Source organism: Lipotes vexillifer, unplaced genomic scaffold (genome assembly GCF_000442215.2).
Source record: "Lipotes vexillifer unplaced genomic scaffold, Lipotes_vexillifer_v1.1 scaffold356, whole genome shotgun sequence".
Taxonomy (NCBI): domain Eukaryota; kingdom Metazoa; phylum Chordata; class Mammalia; order Artiodactyla; family Lipotidae; genus Lipotes; species Lipotes vexillifer.
In genome coordinates this window covers 3,951,685-3,972,229 of record NW_006797342.1, presented here as the reverse complement: position 1 = coordinate 3,972,229, position 20,545 = coordinate 3,951,685, and the positions used below count along the sequence as shown (strand labels likewise).

Below are 20,545 nucleotides of genomic sequence, written 5' to 3'. Positions count from 1 at the left end.
GACTTGGCCACCAGCTCGTCGTAGTTGTCGTACTCGTCGTTATTGTTGTCATCCTTCTCTGCCTCCTGCATTATGCGAGCACTGTGACAGTTCAGCTGATGGCCTTCTGCAAAGAAAATGAAAAAAAAAAAAAGGACAAAGAAGAAAAGAAGAGGAAAAAGTGGCTAGAACTTGTAGCTGCAACAGCGCGGACGGCGAGCTCAGGGTACACGTTACGCCCGGCCCGTCACGTCACAGGACCCGGAGGCCCACCTGTAGGTCCGAGGACAGTGGCAGCAGAAAAGAAAACGTGGTGCACTCACAGCACGGTAGGCCATTAAAACACCTGCTGCAAACGACGAATTTCCCGAATTAATATTCAAAGCAACCACTCTATAGGATAAGTATAATTTTAAAATATTACTTTTCCGTTACTTCTAAATTTTCAGCATCACTTCTTTTATTGGCCTTCTTTATTGACAGCCCAACCAGATGCATAATAATTATGCTCATCGTATGACTAGGCTTTCTAAGAGTTCGTGAACTCGTCGCCGACTTGGAAGCAGATGTGCACACCAATCGCTTTTAAACTGTTTTCACGGTGATGCTCGGGCAGCACAGAAGAAAGCCCGAGGTTCTGGAGAGTCCTGCAGGGACGCGCTGACACTGACTCTGGGCGGTCAGTATCAGGAACACACGTTGGGGCTGGGAGTGTTTTTGAATTTTCTACCTTAGTGACAACTTATCAAGATACACTGTGAAGCAAGAGGAACGCCCCAGCAAAAGCTTAGAAGGGAACTCTGATGCGCTATGATTCTTTATAGGTATCTCAGCAGGTTGGAGAGGGTGGGTGGGGAAAGTACGCAGTGACCAGATGCCCACGAAAAGCAGGACTCTGAGGACTCGGTGCCACTGTGACACACTACCCAGCACCCACGCCACAGCCTCGGGAAAACTGTGGTGAGCTGGTGGAAACAACCTGTGAACAAGTGTCATATCCAATCTCAAAAAATATTTAGGAAAACTTATTAAAAAAAAGCCCAAGTTAAAAATGACAGGAAACCCCTGTGTTTCATCTAAAATGTATTCCATTCAACACTAAAGGCATAGCTGGGACGATCTCTCTCCCTTATGTTAAGTGACCGCTACCACGTATATTGCAAAATATAGATAATACTAAATGGATTCTCAGATGGACCCCTCCCCTACTTTAGTTTGGATTTGGTTAACTGCCTGCCATTTTCAAATATACTCTTTGTTTCTATGATTAAATCAACCAGGGTAAGAAGAACTTTTAAAGCTTATTAGTGAGGAAATGAGGCGTATTGATTCGTAGATGCCAGCTGACTCAGAGCTGACTCAGGGACCCGGAGGGTTTTCTTTATGGATTTTGTGCTGTCTCCTCGAACAGGCTTTTGTTGGTGAACCGGGTTTGGACATCGGCACATCAATAACAGAGAACAGCATCCTTGCTAGCCCACACACAGAACCAGCACAGTTTTGAAATCTAACACGTCTCTCCAAACCTCAGCAAATCAAATTCGCCGTGTATTAGTCAGAGAGCACCACTAATTGCACCAAATAAATATCGTATCTCTTCTGGATAATTCCTGGGAATCAATCTCCTTAGAATAAGGATACGCGTTTTCCCAAAGAGCGTCAAGAGGGAGGAAAACGAAACCAGCGACCGCATCAGAAATCCCGGGGAAGTGTTCACCCAACATGCATACCGGACACGGCCCAGGGCCAAGCTCTCAAGACTCAAAGGCACCCCTGCCTTCAGGAACCCTTAAAAGTGTGACTTATGTTCTCCTCTCAATTTATGCACTTTGGTCTTTATCTTCGTGGGCTGATCAGAGAAGCGGCCTCTAGATAACCAGGCTGCGTTACCTCCGCACGAAACTGGCGTTTTGGGGGAACCAGCGCCACTGCACCCACCAAGAACCAACCACCAGACGAACCTACATGTTGTGGTTGAAAACAAGGCACCACGTGCAACCGCTGGGAGCATTTTGAAAGTCGATTCCAGGCAGAAGCCGAGTCAAGTAAGGGGTGGCGTTGTCCTGGTTTCCTTCTCACTCTCTCCCGTCACCTGAAGAGCTTGGAGTAGGAGGGGGTCAGTGAAAGGAGAGACCAGGGCAGAGAGGCTACGCCCTGCACCCTCGGCATCTAAACCACAGTGAAGGCGGCACGGGAGCCTGACGCTGACGAGGCCCACAGTTTATGAAACTCCCCACCTTCCTACCACACTTGTCATCTGCATGATTTTCACTAATTCTCCAAATTCAGAATCTCAGGATGAGCTTCAATTCATTTGCCCCAAAGAGGAAGTCGTTTCCCCTCAGTGTCACACAGAAAAGGGACACGGCTCAGCTTTCCAATCATCACACACCTGCTCATGTCTCCACTCCTTGCTAGGTGACCTTATCGCTTTACAAGGAGATTAAAGGAAGGTGGACACGCTTCCTCACACGGCCTCCCAGCCACACAGGCGAGGGAGCCTGCAAACAAGCTGGGGGGTCCTTTCCCTTCTGAAGCCCTGGGCCCTGCAGGCCACCCCTTGCTGCAGAGCCACATCAGGGTGACAGCGACGGGGGAACTTATACCTCCGGGTCCAGGCCAGGCCTTTGCTGTTACTGGCTGGGTGACGCTGGCGGCCCGAGCCAGGCCTGAGCCCTTACTGGAACCACGAGAATTCTGTGCCACATAAAGACCCGCACGGTGAACGAGCCCTGCACGCCTGGTGGCAGGTCTCCGGGGAGGCCGGGCCCACGCGGCAGATGTGGAGGACTTTGCATACTTGTAGGAGAAATCTGGGGCATCAAGGGACACTGGGTTAGCGTCGACGGAGCAAGGCTCAGCTCTTGCGCCTGGTCACCAGCCTCCGTGCCCTCCGAGGCTGCCGGACCCCCAGCAGGAAGACTGGGGGTGTCTGGAAAGACTGCATGAGAGGCTGAAAATCCTGGTGGGTTAATGGACGTTTTCAAGTTATTGGTATTTAACTCTTTCAAAATGCATGTGAGATAAAGTCAAGCCTTAATGATGTGGGCGGATGGAAGGGATCCATCAGGCAGCCTGTCAACAAGCAGGTTCTAAGCTTCAGTCTCCAGAATTCAGAAGCATTCACAGCGAGCTCTTGGGATTCCATCTCTGGTTTTGTGCTTTTTTCAGGCAGTTTAGCCTTCTAGCTATGTCTTTGCTGAGGCTCAAAATGAAATGGACCACGTGTGGAAGTGGGCTGTGGGAAACAGGCCAGAGTTTTCTGGGCCAGCCAGGCATTAACAACAGAACCGACAGTCCACAAACTCAATTGCCAACCCAAAGAGATTCAGGAGTCAATGGATGAGTTCTTCATGTGGTCAGTGATCCAGGAAACAGGGAGAGTGCACTTGTGATGAGAAAAGGCATTTTACCAGAAAGTTATTTTAAAGTTCAGGCCCACATTCTAAATAAAAGACCACAGCTACTCAGACAGAGGTTTACTGAGAAGGCCAAGGTTTCTCAGTGTCCTTTCGTTGGTTTTCTATCTTGAGCCTCTTCTCTGGCAAAGCTGTGCGGTAACAGGAGGGAAAGGCACTGCCGGTGGGGGCCGGCCCAGGGGTCTGCCTTTGGGAGGGGCTCACAGGATGGCCGCACCTGGGTGGAACTTGGAGGAGACCCGGCCCGCCCCTCCGAGGGGAGGAACCTGCGCCCAGAAGCACAGGCGGTTCAGTGGCTCAGGGTCTCCCCAGTGTTTCCTCATCAAACAAGAACCTTGTTTTTACTGTAATTACATGCATTTCTGGATTCCTGTGTGAGCTCTGTAAAATGTCGTAGGTCTGAATTTTATCTCCTTTGAATCAGATTGTCATAAACAATTTAGGCTCAGTAGCTACAATTAGAAAACCAAAGACATTTCTTTTAAAAACTGGAGTCATGTACGGTATTTTGTCTCCATCTTCACGACCGGAATTTGCTGTGGTTAGAACTCTGTGGATTATAACTTTATAAATACAAGCACTGGCTTCATTTAGTATTTTGTCTCTAAAAAATATGTCTGATGCATCTTTTAATTCTTTCAGTGTCTAGTCCTAAACCTGATTGTGTTACTACTGTTCTTTCTAGCCATTAAAATAGGTCGTAGGCTAGCAAATAGAAAACTAACTAACTAAATAAATAAAATACAAGAACAAACAGAAAGAAGAGACAGTTCTTCAAAGCAGAAACTGCTCTAGATTTACCAGGTCAGAGAAGACGTGGTCTAAGAGTCCACCCTCGTGGGTTTCAAATCATCGAAGGCCACAGTTTCTTACGGCATTAATAGGTGTTTCCTTTTCGATTATAGAAATAAATATCAACATTCATTTTTGACTTGTAACTACAGAAATGTGATGATATATTAGATCCTAATGAGAAGACGATGGCGTTTCAATAGCCGCAGCAACTACAGGAAAGAAGCAAAAGTGGTGATCATTGCACACACCCCATCGAGTGAACACAGAATAACAGCCCCGGTGGTCAGTCTCGTGGCCTGCGGCTGTCAATCCTCATTTCATGCCCACAGGGGCCCTGTGAGAAGGAGGTGTCACCTACTGTCTTTACGAAGGTGACAACACGGAGCCCCAGACAGGCTGGTGTTTTCTCCACATCATCTTGTTGCTAGGTGACAGGGCGGAACACCATCCCAGGATGCTGGGCCAGCACGGCCTCCTTCCACAGCAGCCAGACCTGCCCGTCCTCACCGCCACGGCCCGTTCTAGACTAGCCCCAGCCGGGCATCCAGCTCTCCATCCACCCCGGTTGCTGCCTGACAGCCACTTGGAGCTGCTGTTGCTGTTCGGAGCCTTCCTCCTCTATGCTGGTTTGCTGAGGTTTGAGGGCTAGTTATAGCACCAGGTGTTGAAATGTCTGCCGGAATTGCCAGCTTCGTTGGCCTGTCACCTACGAGGGTCCTGACTGGCGGAGTTTAAGTCCATTCTGATGTGGAGAAAAGGTTTGGAAATTAGGAACATCTTGGACTGGGTTCATAGGACCAGAGTCCTGGGCAGCATGAGGGGACCGAGTGGGTAGGAAGGTGGGAGGGTCAGGGACACCCAGGCATGAGGTTGTGCAGAGACGGGGGAAGGAAGGACCAGAGGACAGACCGACCCTCTCAGTGATCCACGGAGTAGGACCCTCTGAAGACACGTAACTCCTGCAGCCCTGTCCCCAAGACCAGACAGAGCAATGTGAGTCTGGTCCTTCTGCAAATATCCCCGACCCTCTTTGAGACATTGTGGACCCTTTCCCTCTGTGCTAGGAGGGGCCGTCCCGCTTGCCCAGGCACTGCTCGCACTACAGTTTCTGCCGGGGGGGCGCCAGCCTCGGCCGCCTGAGAGGGTGAATCCTGGTCACAGCCCTTCTCCCATGGCCAGCACTGGGGCCCTGGCAGCCCTTCCTACTCAAGCCCCCTGTCCCCCATCTGAGCAGCGTGGAGCGGAGCTGGAGACTCCCAGGACCCCTTCACACTAACCCCCCAGGTTCAGTGTGAACGAGAGGGGAATCTCGAAGGTGAGAGTGGAACAGACGGGGGACGTGGCTGGAAGATTCAGGGTTTGTCACCTCTCTAGATTTACCTGTCACATTTTCTAGCTCCAACTTACTTAACAGTGTTGTTGTTTGTCCTGTTTTCACTTTGGCGGGGAATTTCAGACTACCCGCCTCTATTTTCACAGTTTTAACAGTGGTTTCTGGGCGATTAGAGGTAGGTGCGCGTCGTTGGGGGGGATGATGTGGGTGAAGTGTGTGCAGTTCCCAGCCCTTTTTTCTGAGCCGTGTGTTGTTGCTCCTGTGCCTGTTTCCAGGCTGCGGTCTCATCCCCGCACCTGCCAGCACCTGGAGTTGCTGGACCTGCTTCTCCCCAGAGGAGCTGGCTTACTGGGCTGGGATTTGCTCCTGTCTGTGTAAACCAGCTGATCCTGGGCAGCAGGACACAGGGTCCCCTCCAGCCCCTGCTGTCCCCGGGCCCTGGCAGGACGCGCCCCGGCACAGGGTCGCTTCAGGAAACCGCCAGGCTCCCCTCTGAGCCGTGCGCTTCTAACGTGTTCCCCATCTCAGCTCCCGGCCTGGCCTGAAAGCCTTCCTTAGCCCGAGAGGAACCACGTGGGAGAGAGCCACACATCACGTCCATCGTCTGAGGCAGAGCAACCCTCCGGGGGCAGGCCGGGGCCGGAGAAGGGGCAGCCGATTCACTGCGGCCACGTGGCTCTCACGCGGTACACGGAGGCCTGGGGACGCAGGCCTGGGGAGCTCCATCCGTCGGCATTTACTGGGTCAAATATCGGCTTTTCGAGATATCTTCCTTCAGCTTCAAGATGCCAAAACTTCAGAGAGGACGACATAGGACAAGTCTTTACCAGATCACGGACAGATGTTCTAATGGTCACAGTTTTGCTTAGGCCAGTTCTGACAGGCCTGTGGGACACGAACAAATGCAGTTTCTTTATTCACTTCACTGCTGTTCGGACCAGAAGGATGAGCCCAGGAGGCGGGGACGCCACCGCATAGGGGCCGGAAGAGAAACACATGGAAAATAGCTGTAATCAGTGATGTCAGCTGGTGGTCAGTGCTGTGAGGGGCCAGGCGGCCAGGACAGGGGTCACTTCAGGTGCAGTTGGGCCAGGCTCGCCAACAAGGTGGCCTCTGGGCAGAGACCTGAGAGATGAGGGGACCGCACGCCGGGAGGAGGGGCTGCGGTGCAAAGGCTGCTGGGCCTGAGGGCGTGGAGTTTCAACACTATGTGATTTTAATTAATTTAAGTTAAATTCAAACTCAACATATATATATTTAAACAACCCCGTGTGGCCAGGGGCTACCATGTTGGCCCATGCAGGGCCAGCAAACGGAAATTCAGTGGCAGCTGAGCTCTGATTTTGACTTTTATAAAATATATATATATATATATAAATATAATTTATATGTGGACTTAAGTAACACAGATTTGATATAAACCACCCACCACTAGATCACTGTGCAGTCGAGGAACAGCTCCATGGCGTCTGGGGCCCCGCGGTGGTGCCTGGCTTGGAAGGTGACAGTCTGGTCCCGACCCGACTCCCGAGAGCTGTGTCTGCAGTGCAGGAAGGATGCCCCAAGCACAGAAGGTGGTCCCAGCATATCTGTTGCATCGTCTCCAGGGGAAAGCCCACTGTCTGGGCTTGTGGCAGAGGAGGGTGGCCCGTGTCCGCACGCAGCCCCTGTGCATCTCTAGTCCGACCCTCCCTGTCACCCGCCCCGTCAGCACAGCCGAAGGTCACGGCCATGCATCCCCTTTCACACCCCGAGTCAGACCTCACGCGTGTACAGTCAGCTTCCTGGGCCCAGAGGGAGGCATGGGAGCCCGGGCAGAATTCTGCCAGCTCGACAGCATCCAAAGCACAGGCTAACGTCACTACAACAGCTCAGAAGAGGATTGTTGGCTTCTTTGTTTTATTTATTTATTTTTTTTGCGGTATGCGGGCCTCTCACGGCTGCGGCCTCTCCCGTTGCGGAGCACAGGCTCGGACGCGCAGGCCCAGCGGCCATGGCTCACGGGCCCAGCCGCTCCGCGGCATGTGGGATCTTCCCGGACTGGGGCACGAACCCGTGTCCCCCGCATCGGCAGGTGGATTCTCAACCACTGCGCCACCAGGGAAGCCCAACTGTTGGCTTCTTGATTCTAGAAGTTGTCCATTTCATAAGCTGAAACATGATGTAAAAATGTCCTTTAAGCTAAATGAGATAAACTGAAGGAAAAAATAATGGTTTTCACAAGGGATCCAAGTTGCATAATAATTGTTAATGTAGAATGTGTAAGTTATGCTTCTTGAAGTTTTTATTCATTAGGGATCTTAATTAACGGAATGTGAGTGAATGAAGTTTTATTTATTCACTAAGTTTTGAGGACCTTTCTACTTGATGACATTTTAGGTATGTGGTTTATCTAAGTTTGGAGACTAAGAAATAGGATAGTCATACCCCCCAATCCAGACAAGAGCTATTTGAAATCAGTAGTTTTCAGACTGAGACGGACTGAAACACACTAACCAACTGCATCCCTCTCTCACTCTCTCTCTTTCTCTAATCACACATGCGCATGCACGCACACACAGCTCGGAGACTTTCCAAATTAACTGGACGACCTTGAACATCCCTGGCCCAGCAGACCAAGGTTGCTTTTGCTACTGCTGATGCTGTAAACCAGGGAGTAGAAATGAGTCTGCGAAAACTTTGGTCCTCCTGTTTTACATACTGGTGTGATGTGGCCATTCCAACGAGTATGTTTGATTGGGAGGAACTTGGGAGGCACGGGGCCCCCGTTCTTCTCTTCGACCGTATTCAATCCCCATCAGACAGAAAAAAACATTTCAGAAACACTACCGCGTTCTCTGGTAACCTAATCTAAAGCTCAACAATCTTCAAATCTGAAAACTTTTGTTCTTGTTTTCAACTCAAACCTTTAAAGCCTCCATCTCGGCTTATGGCTTCTAATTCTGCCCTTTGTAAAGCACCATTACATATGTATTTTCATGTACACACTCCTCTTTCATGCTATATTATGTGTGTTTCTTTTTGGCAAAGCCTGGTATCTATTTAGTTTTTGTGTCCCCATGGAACCCAGTGCACTTCTGTGTACACAGAAAACACATTCCATTTTTTTGAAGTGAGCTTTCACCAGGCCCTGTGTCTTTTAAATTAATGCAGCTTTGATGTACATAATATATTTGCTTGGTATCGCCATGGACCGCGGCATGTGGGATCTTCCCGGACTGGGGCACGAACCCGTGTCCCCCGCATCGGCAGGTGGATTCTCAACCACTGCGCCACCAGGGAAGCCCAACTGTTGGCTTCTTGATTCTAGAAGTTGTCCATTTCATAAGCTGAAACATGATGTAAAAATGTCCTTTAAGCTAAATGAGATAAACTGAAGGAAAAAATAATGGTTTTCACAAGGGATCCAAGTTGCATAATAATTGTTAATGTAGAATGTGTAAGTTATGCTTCTTGAAGTTTTTATTCATTAGGGATCTTAATTAACGGAATGTGAGTGAATGAAGTTTTATTTATTCACTAAGTTTTGAGGACCTTTCTACTTGATGACATTTTAGGTATGTGGTTTATCTAAGTTTGGAGACTAAGAAATAGGATAGTCATACCCCCCAATCCAGACAAGAGCTATTTGAAATCAGTAGTTTTCAGACTGAGACGGACTGAAACACACTAACCAACTGCATCCCTCTCTCACTCTCTCTCTTTCTCTAATCACACATGCGCATGCACGCACACACAGCTCGGAGACTTTCCAAATTAACTGGACGACCTTGAACATCCCTGGCCCAGCAGACCAAGGTTGCTTTTGCTACTGCTGATGCTGTAAACCAGGGAGTAGAAATGAGTCTGCGAAAACTTTGGTCCTCCTGTTTTACATACTGGTGTGATGTGGCCATTCCAACGAGTATGTTTGATTGGGAGGAACTTGGGAGGCACGGGGCCCCCGTTCTTCTCTTCGACCGTATTCAATCCCCATCAGACAGAAAAAAACATTTCAGAAACACTACCGCGTTCTCTGGTAACCTAATCTAAAGCTCAACAATCTTCAAATCTGAAAACTTTTGTTCTTGTTTTCAACTCAAACCTTTAAAGCCTCCATCTCGGCTTATGGCTTCTAATTCTGCCCTTTGTAAAGCACCATTACATATGTATTTTCATGTACACACTCCTCTTTCATGCTATATTATGTGTGTTTCTTTTTGGCAAAGCCTGGTATCTATTTAGTTTTTGTGTCCCCATGGAACCCAGTGCACTTCTGTGTACACAGAAAACACATTCCATTTTTTTGAAGTGAGCTTTCACCAGGCCCTGTGTCTTTTAAATTAATGCAGCTTTGATGTACATAATATATTTGCTTGGTATCGCCATGGACCTTGGGTTCCATGAATTACAGACAAGCTTGAGTTTGTGCCTGAGAGAGGAGAACCGTGCAAAAGCCACCTGAGTTATGGTCGCCACTTTGCAGCTCTGGATTGCTCGCCTCTCCCCAGCATCTCTCTGGACCACACCTGCTTTAAAGCTTAGTAACCAAGCAGTGAGGTGAGTGAAAGGCAAGTGTTATCATCCTAATCTCTGGATGCCAAACTGAAGTCCAGGGAGAGTGAGGGAAGCAGGGCAGCCAGAGCTACAAGACATGCCTTCCCACCTTTACCCCACCCTCTGCCAAGCTAGCATTTGGAATAAAAATCAAATTAAGGGGCTTCCCTGGTGGTGCAGTGGTTGGGAGTCCGCCTGCCGATGCAGGGGACACGGGGTCGTGCCCTGGTCCGGGAAGATCTCCCATGTCGTGGAGCAGCTGGGCCCGTGAGCCGTGGGCGCTGGGCCTGTGCATCCGGAGCCTGTGCTCCGCCAACGGGAGAGGCCACAAGGGTGAGAGGCCCGTGTACCGCAAAAAAAAAAAAAAAAAAAAAATCAAATTAAGACAAAGAAATAAGCTGGTCATCCCTTCAAGTGGACCTTAAAAACAAATGGAATAAAAAGCATTTACTGGACAAAGTCCTGTTACCCTAGTTGTTACCTGCTTGTGCGTTGCCACACTGTGTTATAATTTGCTCCATTCCCTTGCTATTTGATACATAGTGTGCATTTCTCTGTCACTGTAACGGTTGTAATGACAATTTTCATCTTACTGCACAATCAAAATGGCATTGATAGGCATGAACTCCAGAGGCTGGGCCTGAGCAGGGAGGTGGTCACTCAGGCCTGGTGCTCAGTCATGTGACCTGTGCCTCTCGACTTGTGCCCTAGCTGTTAAATATATGTGATGTCATTAAAAGCTTTTAAATTAAAAAAAATTGAATAAAAATGTGTTAGATCTACTCTCTTACATCTATTATTTCTTATTATTATGTGAAAAAAGATTTTTCCCCGTACTTTATGCATGTTGCTTGCGTCTCACATGTACATGACTTCACCTTGTTAGCAAGTTTTCTGGTTTGTATTGAAGAGTCCGAAAATTTGTGAAACATAACATATAATTATATTTTCTAATTACGCAAAATTAGTTTGCAAGAAGAAAGTTTAATTTTTATCATAAACTGATACCTAGAAATGCCTAGTTCTGCCTTTACGCATTTCTGAGTAGTGGAGCCATCCACTCAATGTATTCGCATACTAAACTGCCTAAAATAACGCTTTCGTGGATGGAGGGAGAGATTAATTTTTAGGATGATAAAAAGTCATCATATTCTTTCTCCTGACTGTGCACAGTTGAGACCTTGCCTGCTAAACACACCTTGGTTTCTCCGCTGGTCACAGAACTCACTGCGTTTTCTGCTGACTGCAGGAGAAAGCTGGGGGGCTAATTTTGATGCACAGTCTGTCCGTATCTCAACTTGCTTCCTGCATCAGGGCCATTTCCTGAGAATGAGGTAAGAGGTAACTGGCTGGTCAGTGCGAGTGCCTCATCGAAAGGGAGTTTGAGGAGCTCGGAGGGCACAGTGAGAGACCCTCACTCTCCTCATTCTGTCCTGTCTTATGGAAATTCAAGCCATTGCAAGTTGTCATGATGCTTTAATAACATGGCACCTAGGGCATCATCCTGTGTGGGATAAACAACACCCTGGAAACTTGGTAATTCAAACAAAAGCTGTGTCTGTGAGTGTGGGTTTTGTCTTGAGTTCCCTTCAAAGACAGGTGAGTTTCTGCAGAGAAGCTGGATTACGTATGGATTTGCTTGCTGGGGAGGGCGGTGCAAACAGAGCCCATAGTCAGAATGTGACAGGCACTGACCACACCATTGTGAAGGTATCCACGGATGGGAGGACAGGCGAGCTGCGGTGACCTGACCAAAGCCTGCTGGGCTCCACGCCTCACAGGCCACTCCACCTCTGGTCAGCTCACTAAACCCTGCCCAGAGCAGCTGGGCCGTACACTGTACATTCTCAACGCAACTATTCACATTGCCCTTCAAACCCCCCAATTCCTTCTTAGATGTCACCTTCCAAGGAGGCCAACACACATCTGTGGCTAATTCACACACAGAACAGCAGGAAGCCAGAAAACCTCTAGAAAAGGAAGGTGTTTGCATTTTTGCCTAATTTAACCCAATGGCCAAGTCAATTGTCTTAAAAGTTGAATTGTTCAGAAAGTCCCAAGATTCAATAAAGAGTAAGCAAAGAAAGGACCTTACATATTTACAAATGTATTTCAGAAACAGAATATATTAATAAACAGTTATGCAAACTTATGGTTACTGGGGGTAAGGGGGGTATAAACTGGGAGATTGGGATGGACATATACACACTACTATATATAAAATAGATAACTAATAAGGACCTGCTGTATAGCACGGGGAAACTCTACTCAATACTCTGCAATGGCCTATATGGGAACAGAATCTAAAAAAGAGTGGATATATGTATATGTATAACTGGCTCACTTTGCTGCCCACCAGAAACTAACAGAACATTGTAAGTCGACTATACTCCAGTGAACATTAAAAAAAAAAAAAAAAAAGTTATAATCAGAGCAAATCACACAAAAAAGAAAGAGTTATGTGTTAAAAAAGGCAGTGGACATGAACATTTCTGTCATCTGGACAGCAAATTGCTGTGCTCTTCCTCATGGAATTTTCTTTCCTGTCAGTGGGCAGATACAATATACACTCATAAGGAGATTTAAATACATACACTTATTTTATACACACATATGTGAGTCTATCTATTATTTAAAAATGTATTCTTTTTAGTGGGCTGTAGTATGAAAATAAGTGTAACTTACTAGGCATTAAATAACCATTGAATCTATATTTCTCAAGTTATAAGACTGTGAAAAGGTACTTACTATATACCATGTAAAAAATCTGCTATTAGAAAAAGCTATGACCCCTGAATAATAACTTTCTCAGCTTTGGGATAACGAGGGAACTTTAAGCTCATAATTACACCTTAGACCATTGCATGCATTTTGAAAATAAAATTCTTCATGCAAAAGACCAGCCTATGATAGGTCAACTGGACAAAATATAATTCCGATTAATTAGTGACGCATTTAATGTAATCTGAAATGAGTTACTCCGATAGCATTTCCTGTTCTTCAAATGAGCAGACAGTGATAAAAAGAACATGAGCTCTGAAGTAAGAAAAACCACCAACAGAGTTTGACCATATATCTATCACTTGCTGAAAATAATCTTATCTTTCTGAGCCTCAGTTTCTAATTAGCACAATGAGAGTGAAATAATTTCTACCCTGCCCTGTCTTACACAATCACTGTGAAGATCAAACACAGTGTGTACATTACTATACTGACTGGAAATGTACATTATTAGTAATATTTTGGTTCACGTGTAACTACAACCCCAGAGGATTCTTGGAATTAGAATAAACACCTAATCTGCAAGTTATAAATAATAGTTCTTCTGTAATCGGTGGGTTCCTATGTAATAATTTGGTGGTTTATAAGCATTTGTTTTCTCTGTAACAAAACCTCTCAATAAACTTCACATTCCAGTTTATAACAGAGGTGGAGAATGGTAGAAATAGTCTGAGACTTTATAGCTACGAGGGAGGCTGAGGGCAGCTTAAGCTTCGTCCGTGCGACTCTATCTGGCTGCCCTGGTTTCCCCGGGTGGCCATCAGCTGCGGTGACGGGCCCTATGAGCCGCCCCTCGGCGCCCGAGATGCCTCCGCGCGCCGAGTCCTGCCTGCCTTGCTTCCCACTCTGTTAACTGCCAGTCACCGTCTGTGCTTCAGTTTACTAAGAAAGAGGCACAGTCCCCCTTGGAGAGGATCTGCTGCTGGCTCAGCAACGCGACAGCCGCCAAGAGTGTCAACAAGGGACACGCAAGACTGGCTTCGAGATGCTGACCCAGAACTCTGGTCACCAGACAGAGAAAGTACCTTCCGCAGTTTGCCAGAAACAGTTTCTGCCAATACAAGGAGGGGACAAAGACATGCAATGTGGGGTTTCTCATGTTACAGACACGGCTATGGGGGCAGATACTCACACAGACTGATAGTGATTTTGGCACTAAACGTAGCCATCAGGTAAAATAAAATGCACTTGGGAGGACATGAACATGGGAGATGGATGGACACGTGCCCTTCGAAGTCTGATTGCCGTAAGTCACGCACAGCTAGGAGTTTGATCATGTAAAATGAGCACTTCATCAGCAGAGCTGTGTCTCCTTGATCTAGAACCTTCCTGAAGATTCCTGACCCTGGGGGTTATGAAATAACCCGCTGGATAATCCACCTGGCATATCTTTGTGTGATATTGGCTACATGGGGTCTTGGACCACCTGTCTGTGGGCTCCTCTAGGGGAGATGTCTCCCTGTAACAGAAAAACTTGGTGAAACCCTCTCCAGGAATCAGGCCTCGGAAGTGGTTTCTCCTTAGGAGGGATGCTTTTGTTTGACTGGGAAATCAAGCAAGGCTTTGGGCCTTCCTGCACAGAACTTAGAGCAATCAGAGCCACAGTTCAGGGTCCATGATATGGGCTACCTTTGATCCAACGACTCCTTGGGACTTGGACAGCCTTGATGAGAGGCTGGCTAAGAGGGAGTAGCTTATTACACTTTACTGCCAAAGTATTTGCTAAAATGGACATATTTGTCTTACAGCAGAAGAGGTAGCCTGATGATCCATAAATGGCCACCACGGCTGAACCTCTCTTTAGTAGTTTTAGGTGATTCCTTTAAAGTTCAGAGAATAGATGATTCTAGAAGGTGCTTAGCTGGAGAATCCAGAGCTGAATATGAATTCTGCCACCAGGGACCAAGAGTTGATCATTCACCCTCCTTCTGGGCATTTTCTTTCTGGAAGCAACTTCCTTACATGCCTCTGACTTGGGCTTCATGTTTGCAAGACACTGAGTGCTGGTCACAGGCAGGGTGGGTCACATAATCAGACATTCTGGGGCCGATGTTATAATTATGCAATTGTTTCATGGCTCTATCGCGCCCCCTTGATTATGCCCACTTACATGAATTTTCCTAGAAAAATGTCTTTATCTTTGGTTTGCTTTCTCACTTTTTAAAACGACTCTAAGCATTCAAGTCAGAGTGAATGAAGCCAGTGCAGTCACGTGCTAAAGCTGTTTCGATAAGCCTGTGATCGCTTTTTCAAAATATGTCATTTTGCACTTTTAAAAGTAGATTATTTAAAATATGGCCCTAAGTAAATTAAAATTGAAAGTTTAATGCTAGCAAACGGAGAGCAGACCCTAGACTCTGGTTAAGGCACTTGGTTAAATGATGCATGTGTGCAAATATCTCCGACCCTAATTCACCACACCCACAAACATCCATAACTTCAAATATTAATGTCTACCGCTTTCTAAACATAGAACGAGAATATGAAAGAGCATTGTTTTATACTGTCTTCATAAGAAGCCACGGTTAAGCGACAAATCATGAGTCAGCCTCAACAACGAATGATTTCACCCAGAACTACACACATGTAATACACGGTCCAGAAATAATTTGCCAAATTGGTCCATTCTCCAACTTTCCACATATTTTATTACCCAGAGCTGCTGTTTTTAAGACTCAGCATGAAAGTCCCATCATCTCATTAATGACACCACAGTCTGCTTAGCAGAGCGAACGGTGTGTGTCTGTGGGTGTGTGCTCATGCTACTCCTTAGGCTGTCTCCACACCACGATCTATAATAACAAGATGAGAAAAGTAACCTGGGGAGACCAGATTTTAATGCATGAAGTTTATGCACGTGTGTGTGTGTGCGTGTGTGCGTGTGTATGCATTTATATGCAGGTACGTTTGTATTATCCATGTAAGTTAGGCAGTCAGTTGTTTTCATAAGGACCCTAAACTACAGTAACAATCGAGGATTCTTTCATAAAAGCCAGGTTTCCTGGAACAAACTAGAGCAACCCCTGAAGGAGCAAAGTTGATTCATGCCCACTCCATGGGATTAGCAACAACCAATTCACACCTGCCTGATCTAAAAACTCTCTCTCTATCGGCTGAAACCATTGTCCATTGTGTTAAGGAATTAGCCTTTCTCAGAATTCAGATTCTTGAAGAGCTTTGAGCCCAAGGAAGAAGAGGGTAAGGAAAAAATATTCCCTTCACTTTTTAAACCTGCTTTGCCATTTCTCTGAGGCAAACTCTAAGCCAGTAAAGCCTAGAACTAGACTCTTCAGCGACCTCCCAAGTCCTTCTAGAAAAGAAAGGACTTTTGTGAAGGGACTGGCTTTGAAGTCCTATTTCTGAGTCTGACACTAACAGTAAGCTGGATGTAAAAGCAAAACCACCTGAAATTTTTGCCCCAAAGATGCCACTACCCTGCGCAGCGTGCCCTTCGTGTGCCTATCTCCCTGGATCAGAAAACACAGCTCCTGAGCATGGGAGCAGATGACGGGTTGATCCATTGCTTCCTTACAGCCGGGCTCCTCCTCGGACCCATACCTGACGGCCACTAAAGGAAAGCCTTGGCCGCTGACGGACAGACCCACTTCAGCAGCTCCTGCAGCAGGGCTCACACAGGCTTCCAGCTCCCGGGAGGCACGTGGGCTGCCCGTGCCAACACCACAGCCACACCAACCGGAGCGGCTCACGACGGGATCCCTCGGGTGGAGCCTCCGAGAACAGGCAACCTGAACCCTCTCGATAAAAGTTGCCAAGCTAAGCAGACGTGCACACCACAGATATTTCAGCAGACTTTGGGGATGACCAGTCTGAGTGACAACGGGACCGAAGCAACATCTAACGTCTGATGGATGATTTAAAGAACTTCTCTAAACGGAAAGGGAAAGACACACGCACAGCCGCGCCTCGCAGCGCTGCCCCGGCCGCCTAATCCCGTGGGCATCAAGCACGCATGCGCCACGGCCGCCGGGCCCCGGGCCATCCTCCCGGAAGCCGCCCCGCCCACCGCTCGGCCCTCGCCGCCGCGCTGCGGGTTACCGTTCTCCTCGTCGTCGTCCTCGTCGTCGTCGTCGTCCTCACTCCCACATTGTGCCCAGACCCCGTCCAGCGCTCCAGCTTCTACCGCCACCCAGAGGTACTCAGCCCATCTAGAAAGTTTTTCCGAAGGTCCCTGACCGAGGCCTCCCTTTTCTGCCTAGCTGTGCCACTCATTTGGCATAGGCCTCCGCACCGGCCAGTGGGAGCGGCAGCTGAGCTTCCAGGTCTGGGCTTGGGGTGAGACGGGCAGGCCCTGTTCTGGGGAGCTCAGCACAGTGCCTGCCACCCTTTAGCCCCTAGGTGGCGCTGCCCCTCCACAAAGGTTGCACGCCAGATTTAGACCCGGCTCAGCCTCGGGAGTGCCACGGACCCAGGGACCCGAGGCCACCGAGGGGCAGTAGCGTCTCCCTTTCAGCTTACGGTGAGGCTCGCCTGGCGTTCTGGCCACTGCTATCCAAGCCCCAGGTCACGCTCCAGCCGCCTCCCCCTCCCCTGCTCTCTCCAGGGAGTCTTTCTTGATCGTTGACTCCCCTCCTGCACACCCACCTGCCCGCCTGCCCTCCGTCGTCGTCGTCGTCGTCGTCGTCGTCGTCCCGCGGCTCGTCGTCCTCGTCTGAGCCGCCCTCCTCGGCCTCCTCCTTCTCGTCCCCATCCTCCGTGCCATCGCTGTCGTAACACTCGTCCACCGACGAGCTGTCCGCTTTCACCGCAAACGGTTTGCGCTTGGGAGCAGGTTCTTGGGGCTGTTTGTCTTGTGTTTTTCTTTTTTTAGCCAAGGGGCAGCCGTACACGCTGTTAGAAAAGAGAGAGAAGGTCTGAGTTACTGTCTTCGAGGATCAGGGCGACGGGAGCCCCGCATGAAGAGGCTGAGGTTCGGCATGCATGCAGAAAGGATGTGAGCACACGGACTCCCACGAGTGCGCCGGCACCTGTGCACAGAGCGACATTCCACAGAGACGTAGCTGGCTTGCGTCTGGGGCTGCTAACCTTTTCTCTCCTGTCCTCGTCCCTTATCACTACCATCCACGTGATCACACGGGGATCCTCACAGCACCCCCGGGGATGGTTTACAGAGCACGTGCACGACAACATCATGTGATCGACAACACAAGTTCACTAAACATCTTACCGAATGCACACGGTGTGCAACGCACATTTTAAAAAAAGAGTTCATGCATACTGTATTAACATATATATATTTTTGTGAAATACGAAAATATAGAAGTTGCAAAAAAGCTTTGGATGTATTTGGATTTGTACATTCTCCAGATAAAATTATATCTGTAGACAGAATGACCACTCAAAGGAGGCGGCCGGTACATGCCTTTGATGGGAGCAAGGTTCAGGCTCCGTAGAAGGTGTCAGTCCTGCCCTGGCGTCACGGAAAGCAGACTTGGTGTATTTGGCAGTCAGCACTAATCTTGCTAAAACTGGCCCAGACTTGGGTAAGACCCTTACAGCAACAGCTCATAACCTTTCCTTGAAAAAGGGCGACTTTCCAAAGCATTGTTGCTAATTGGAGTCTTTTTCTTCCTGGAAACTCTATATGTATATGTACTGCAAGGAATGGGGAGAAAAGACATCCGGGAAAATGCTGTTGGCAATTATTCTGTGTGTCTAAAATGAGATGTGTGATCTTCATCACTAAGTGAACACTTCGATAGGGGATTCCTGCAGACTATGAGTGGCTTACTTTTGCACCTAGGAGTGGTAAAATACTCATTCAGTCATGAACCCACCCAGTGCGTATTTATTTTGGGAGCCTCCTCTTTGCTGGGCCCCGTGCTGTGCAGGAGACTCAGAGGTGAAAGGCACAGATCCACCCTTCAAGTCACTTATGGCCCAATGGGGACTCAGACATGGCAGTAATTCTGCTTTAGAACCTCTGGCCACTGTTTACCACCGTGCACCAAATGCCCGGGGAGTCATGGGCACTCATCCAATAGTTGTTGAGTGAATAGAGAGTGTGACAGACACTATGATAAAAGGATAGAGAGGGCACTACATCATAAAATAGAGGGGCAGCCAGCGAAGGGAGCTGGGGCGTCCCCAGGAAGAGGCTACGCTAGAGACAGGCCTCAAAGGAGATGCCCAGATGTCTGGGAGGAGGTGTGAGGATGGTGCAAAGCCCTGAGAGCCCTTCGGGGTCAGACCATCCTTGCAGGCTAACGACGGGAGTTATTTGAGTTCCTTCACGCAATCGATGATGCGATCACAGTTGCATGTTGGGAAGCTGACAGCAGGTGCAGTGAGGACAGATTGAGGGCATGAGAGACGAGATAGGGTCGGGGTGGGGGAAGCAGGCAGAGCTCCCACCCGTGAAACAGAGTGATGAGTCTTCTGCCTTTTGACTGCTCTCATATTGTAAAAATACAATAATCAAAACAGATAATGCTTATTATAATCAGAAAAAACTGAAGGAAACAAATTTTGGTCTAGAGTGTTTCTCATAGGAAATAAACAGGTATCTGAGATTTCTTCTATGTGAACATATACATGAACTTGGGGAGAATCTGAGTCAATGATCTCAGTCAAACATTCCGTAGCACCCTCCCTGCCTCCATCCCTGACAATTGGTCAAGTCCAACTTCCATTCCAGCGAATCTTCTCAAGACGTGGTCCTGGATCTGAGTGGACTTGTTAGTGTATTCACTCTGTGTTTATCTGAATAAATTAGTAAGTGTAACAATAAGTATTCTTTTTCTTCGGGCTCTGTCTGTGAACTGGCAGCTCATGAGGACTATTGTTACCTTCCCAGAACTCTTCTCTCTTGTCTTAGTTCATCAACAAATTGTTGGATGTGTCTGCTTGGCATCAATGCTACCTGCACACCAGGTGTTCACGGAGACAGACACCTGGCCGGCTTTCGCTATCAGATTCATTCAGATGCTGGGAAATGATGAGAAAACAGTTGACCTTGTGCTATGCAGTCATGTTACTCAAAACGGCCCCACCTCCGCTTGGCAATGGGAATGTCTGTAGAGGGCGTAAACCCAGCACTGCGGTGGGCTTCTTGTTGATTCTGTCCCCTCTCAGCAGCCCCACATCGCAAGATGCGAATGGGAGTTCAGACCTTAGACGGTAGGGTTGCAAAATTCAGAGTAGGAGAATGGAGACTGCCCTTCTGTTGTTGCCTGAATTGGTTTTACTTCCTTATCCTACATTTTGTAAACCATTTGGATTCGTTTTGTCCAGCTTTCTGGAATTAGCTGGCCTCAAGCTTCCCGTGCCTTCTGCCAGTTCACACGGTTTGATGCTCAAGCTTTTTTCTACAGCTACTAATGTAAACTGGAAAGAAAACTGTGCTCCTCCTACAAACAGATTCATTTTGTCCCTTCTCCATTTGACCCATTCACACTGACTGTGAGTTCCTGGCATCTACTTTAAACACGACAACCAAATTCAAGCCCACAGGACAGAGTTCATTTTACTTGTGCCAAACAGCTCCTGGATGAAGAACCCACTCCCATAGACAGACGCTTCCTGGTCTATGAAACCCAGTGGTTTGGAATGTTTCAAAGTGAAGCCTTGGGAAGTGACTCTGGGACACGTGTTGGGGAGTGTGGAGCCTCCCAAAGCCATATGTGGACCTCACATCTGCTGATGGGGTGGCCAGTGGGACAGAATTTGCACAGCTGAGGAAGAG

General features: G+C 48.0%; 1 protein-coding gene across 1 annotated transcript in view; it reads right to left on the bottom strand.

Moving 5' to 3' along the window:
- Positions 1–20,545, bottom strand: part of MYT1L (myelin transcription factor 1 like) — a 142,368-nt gene that overhangs the window by 98,362 nt on the left and 23,461 nt on the right. The window contains 6 exon segments of the mRNA XM_007469249.1: positions 1–106; positions 4,072–4,075; positions 4,777–4,811; positions 11,475–11,495; positions 16,900–16,940; positions 17,440–17,691. Of these exon segments, the coding sequence (XP_007469311.1) occupies positions 1–106; positions 4,072–4,075; positions 4,777–4,811; positions 11,475–11,495; positions 16,900–16,940; positions 17,440–17,691 (459 nt within the window).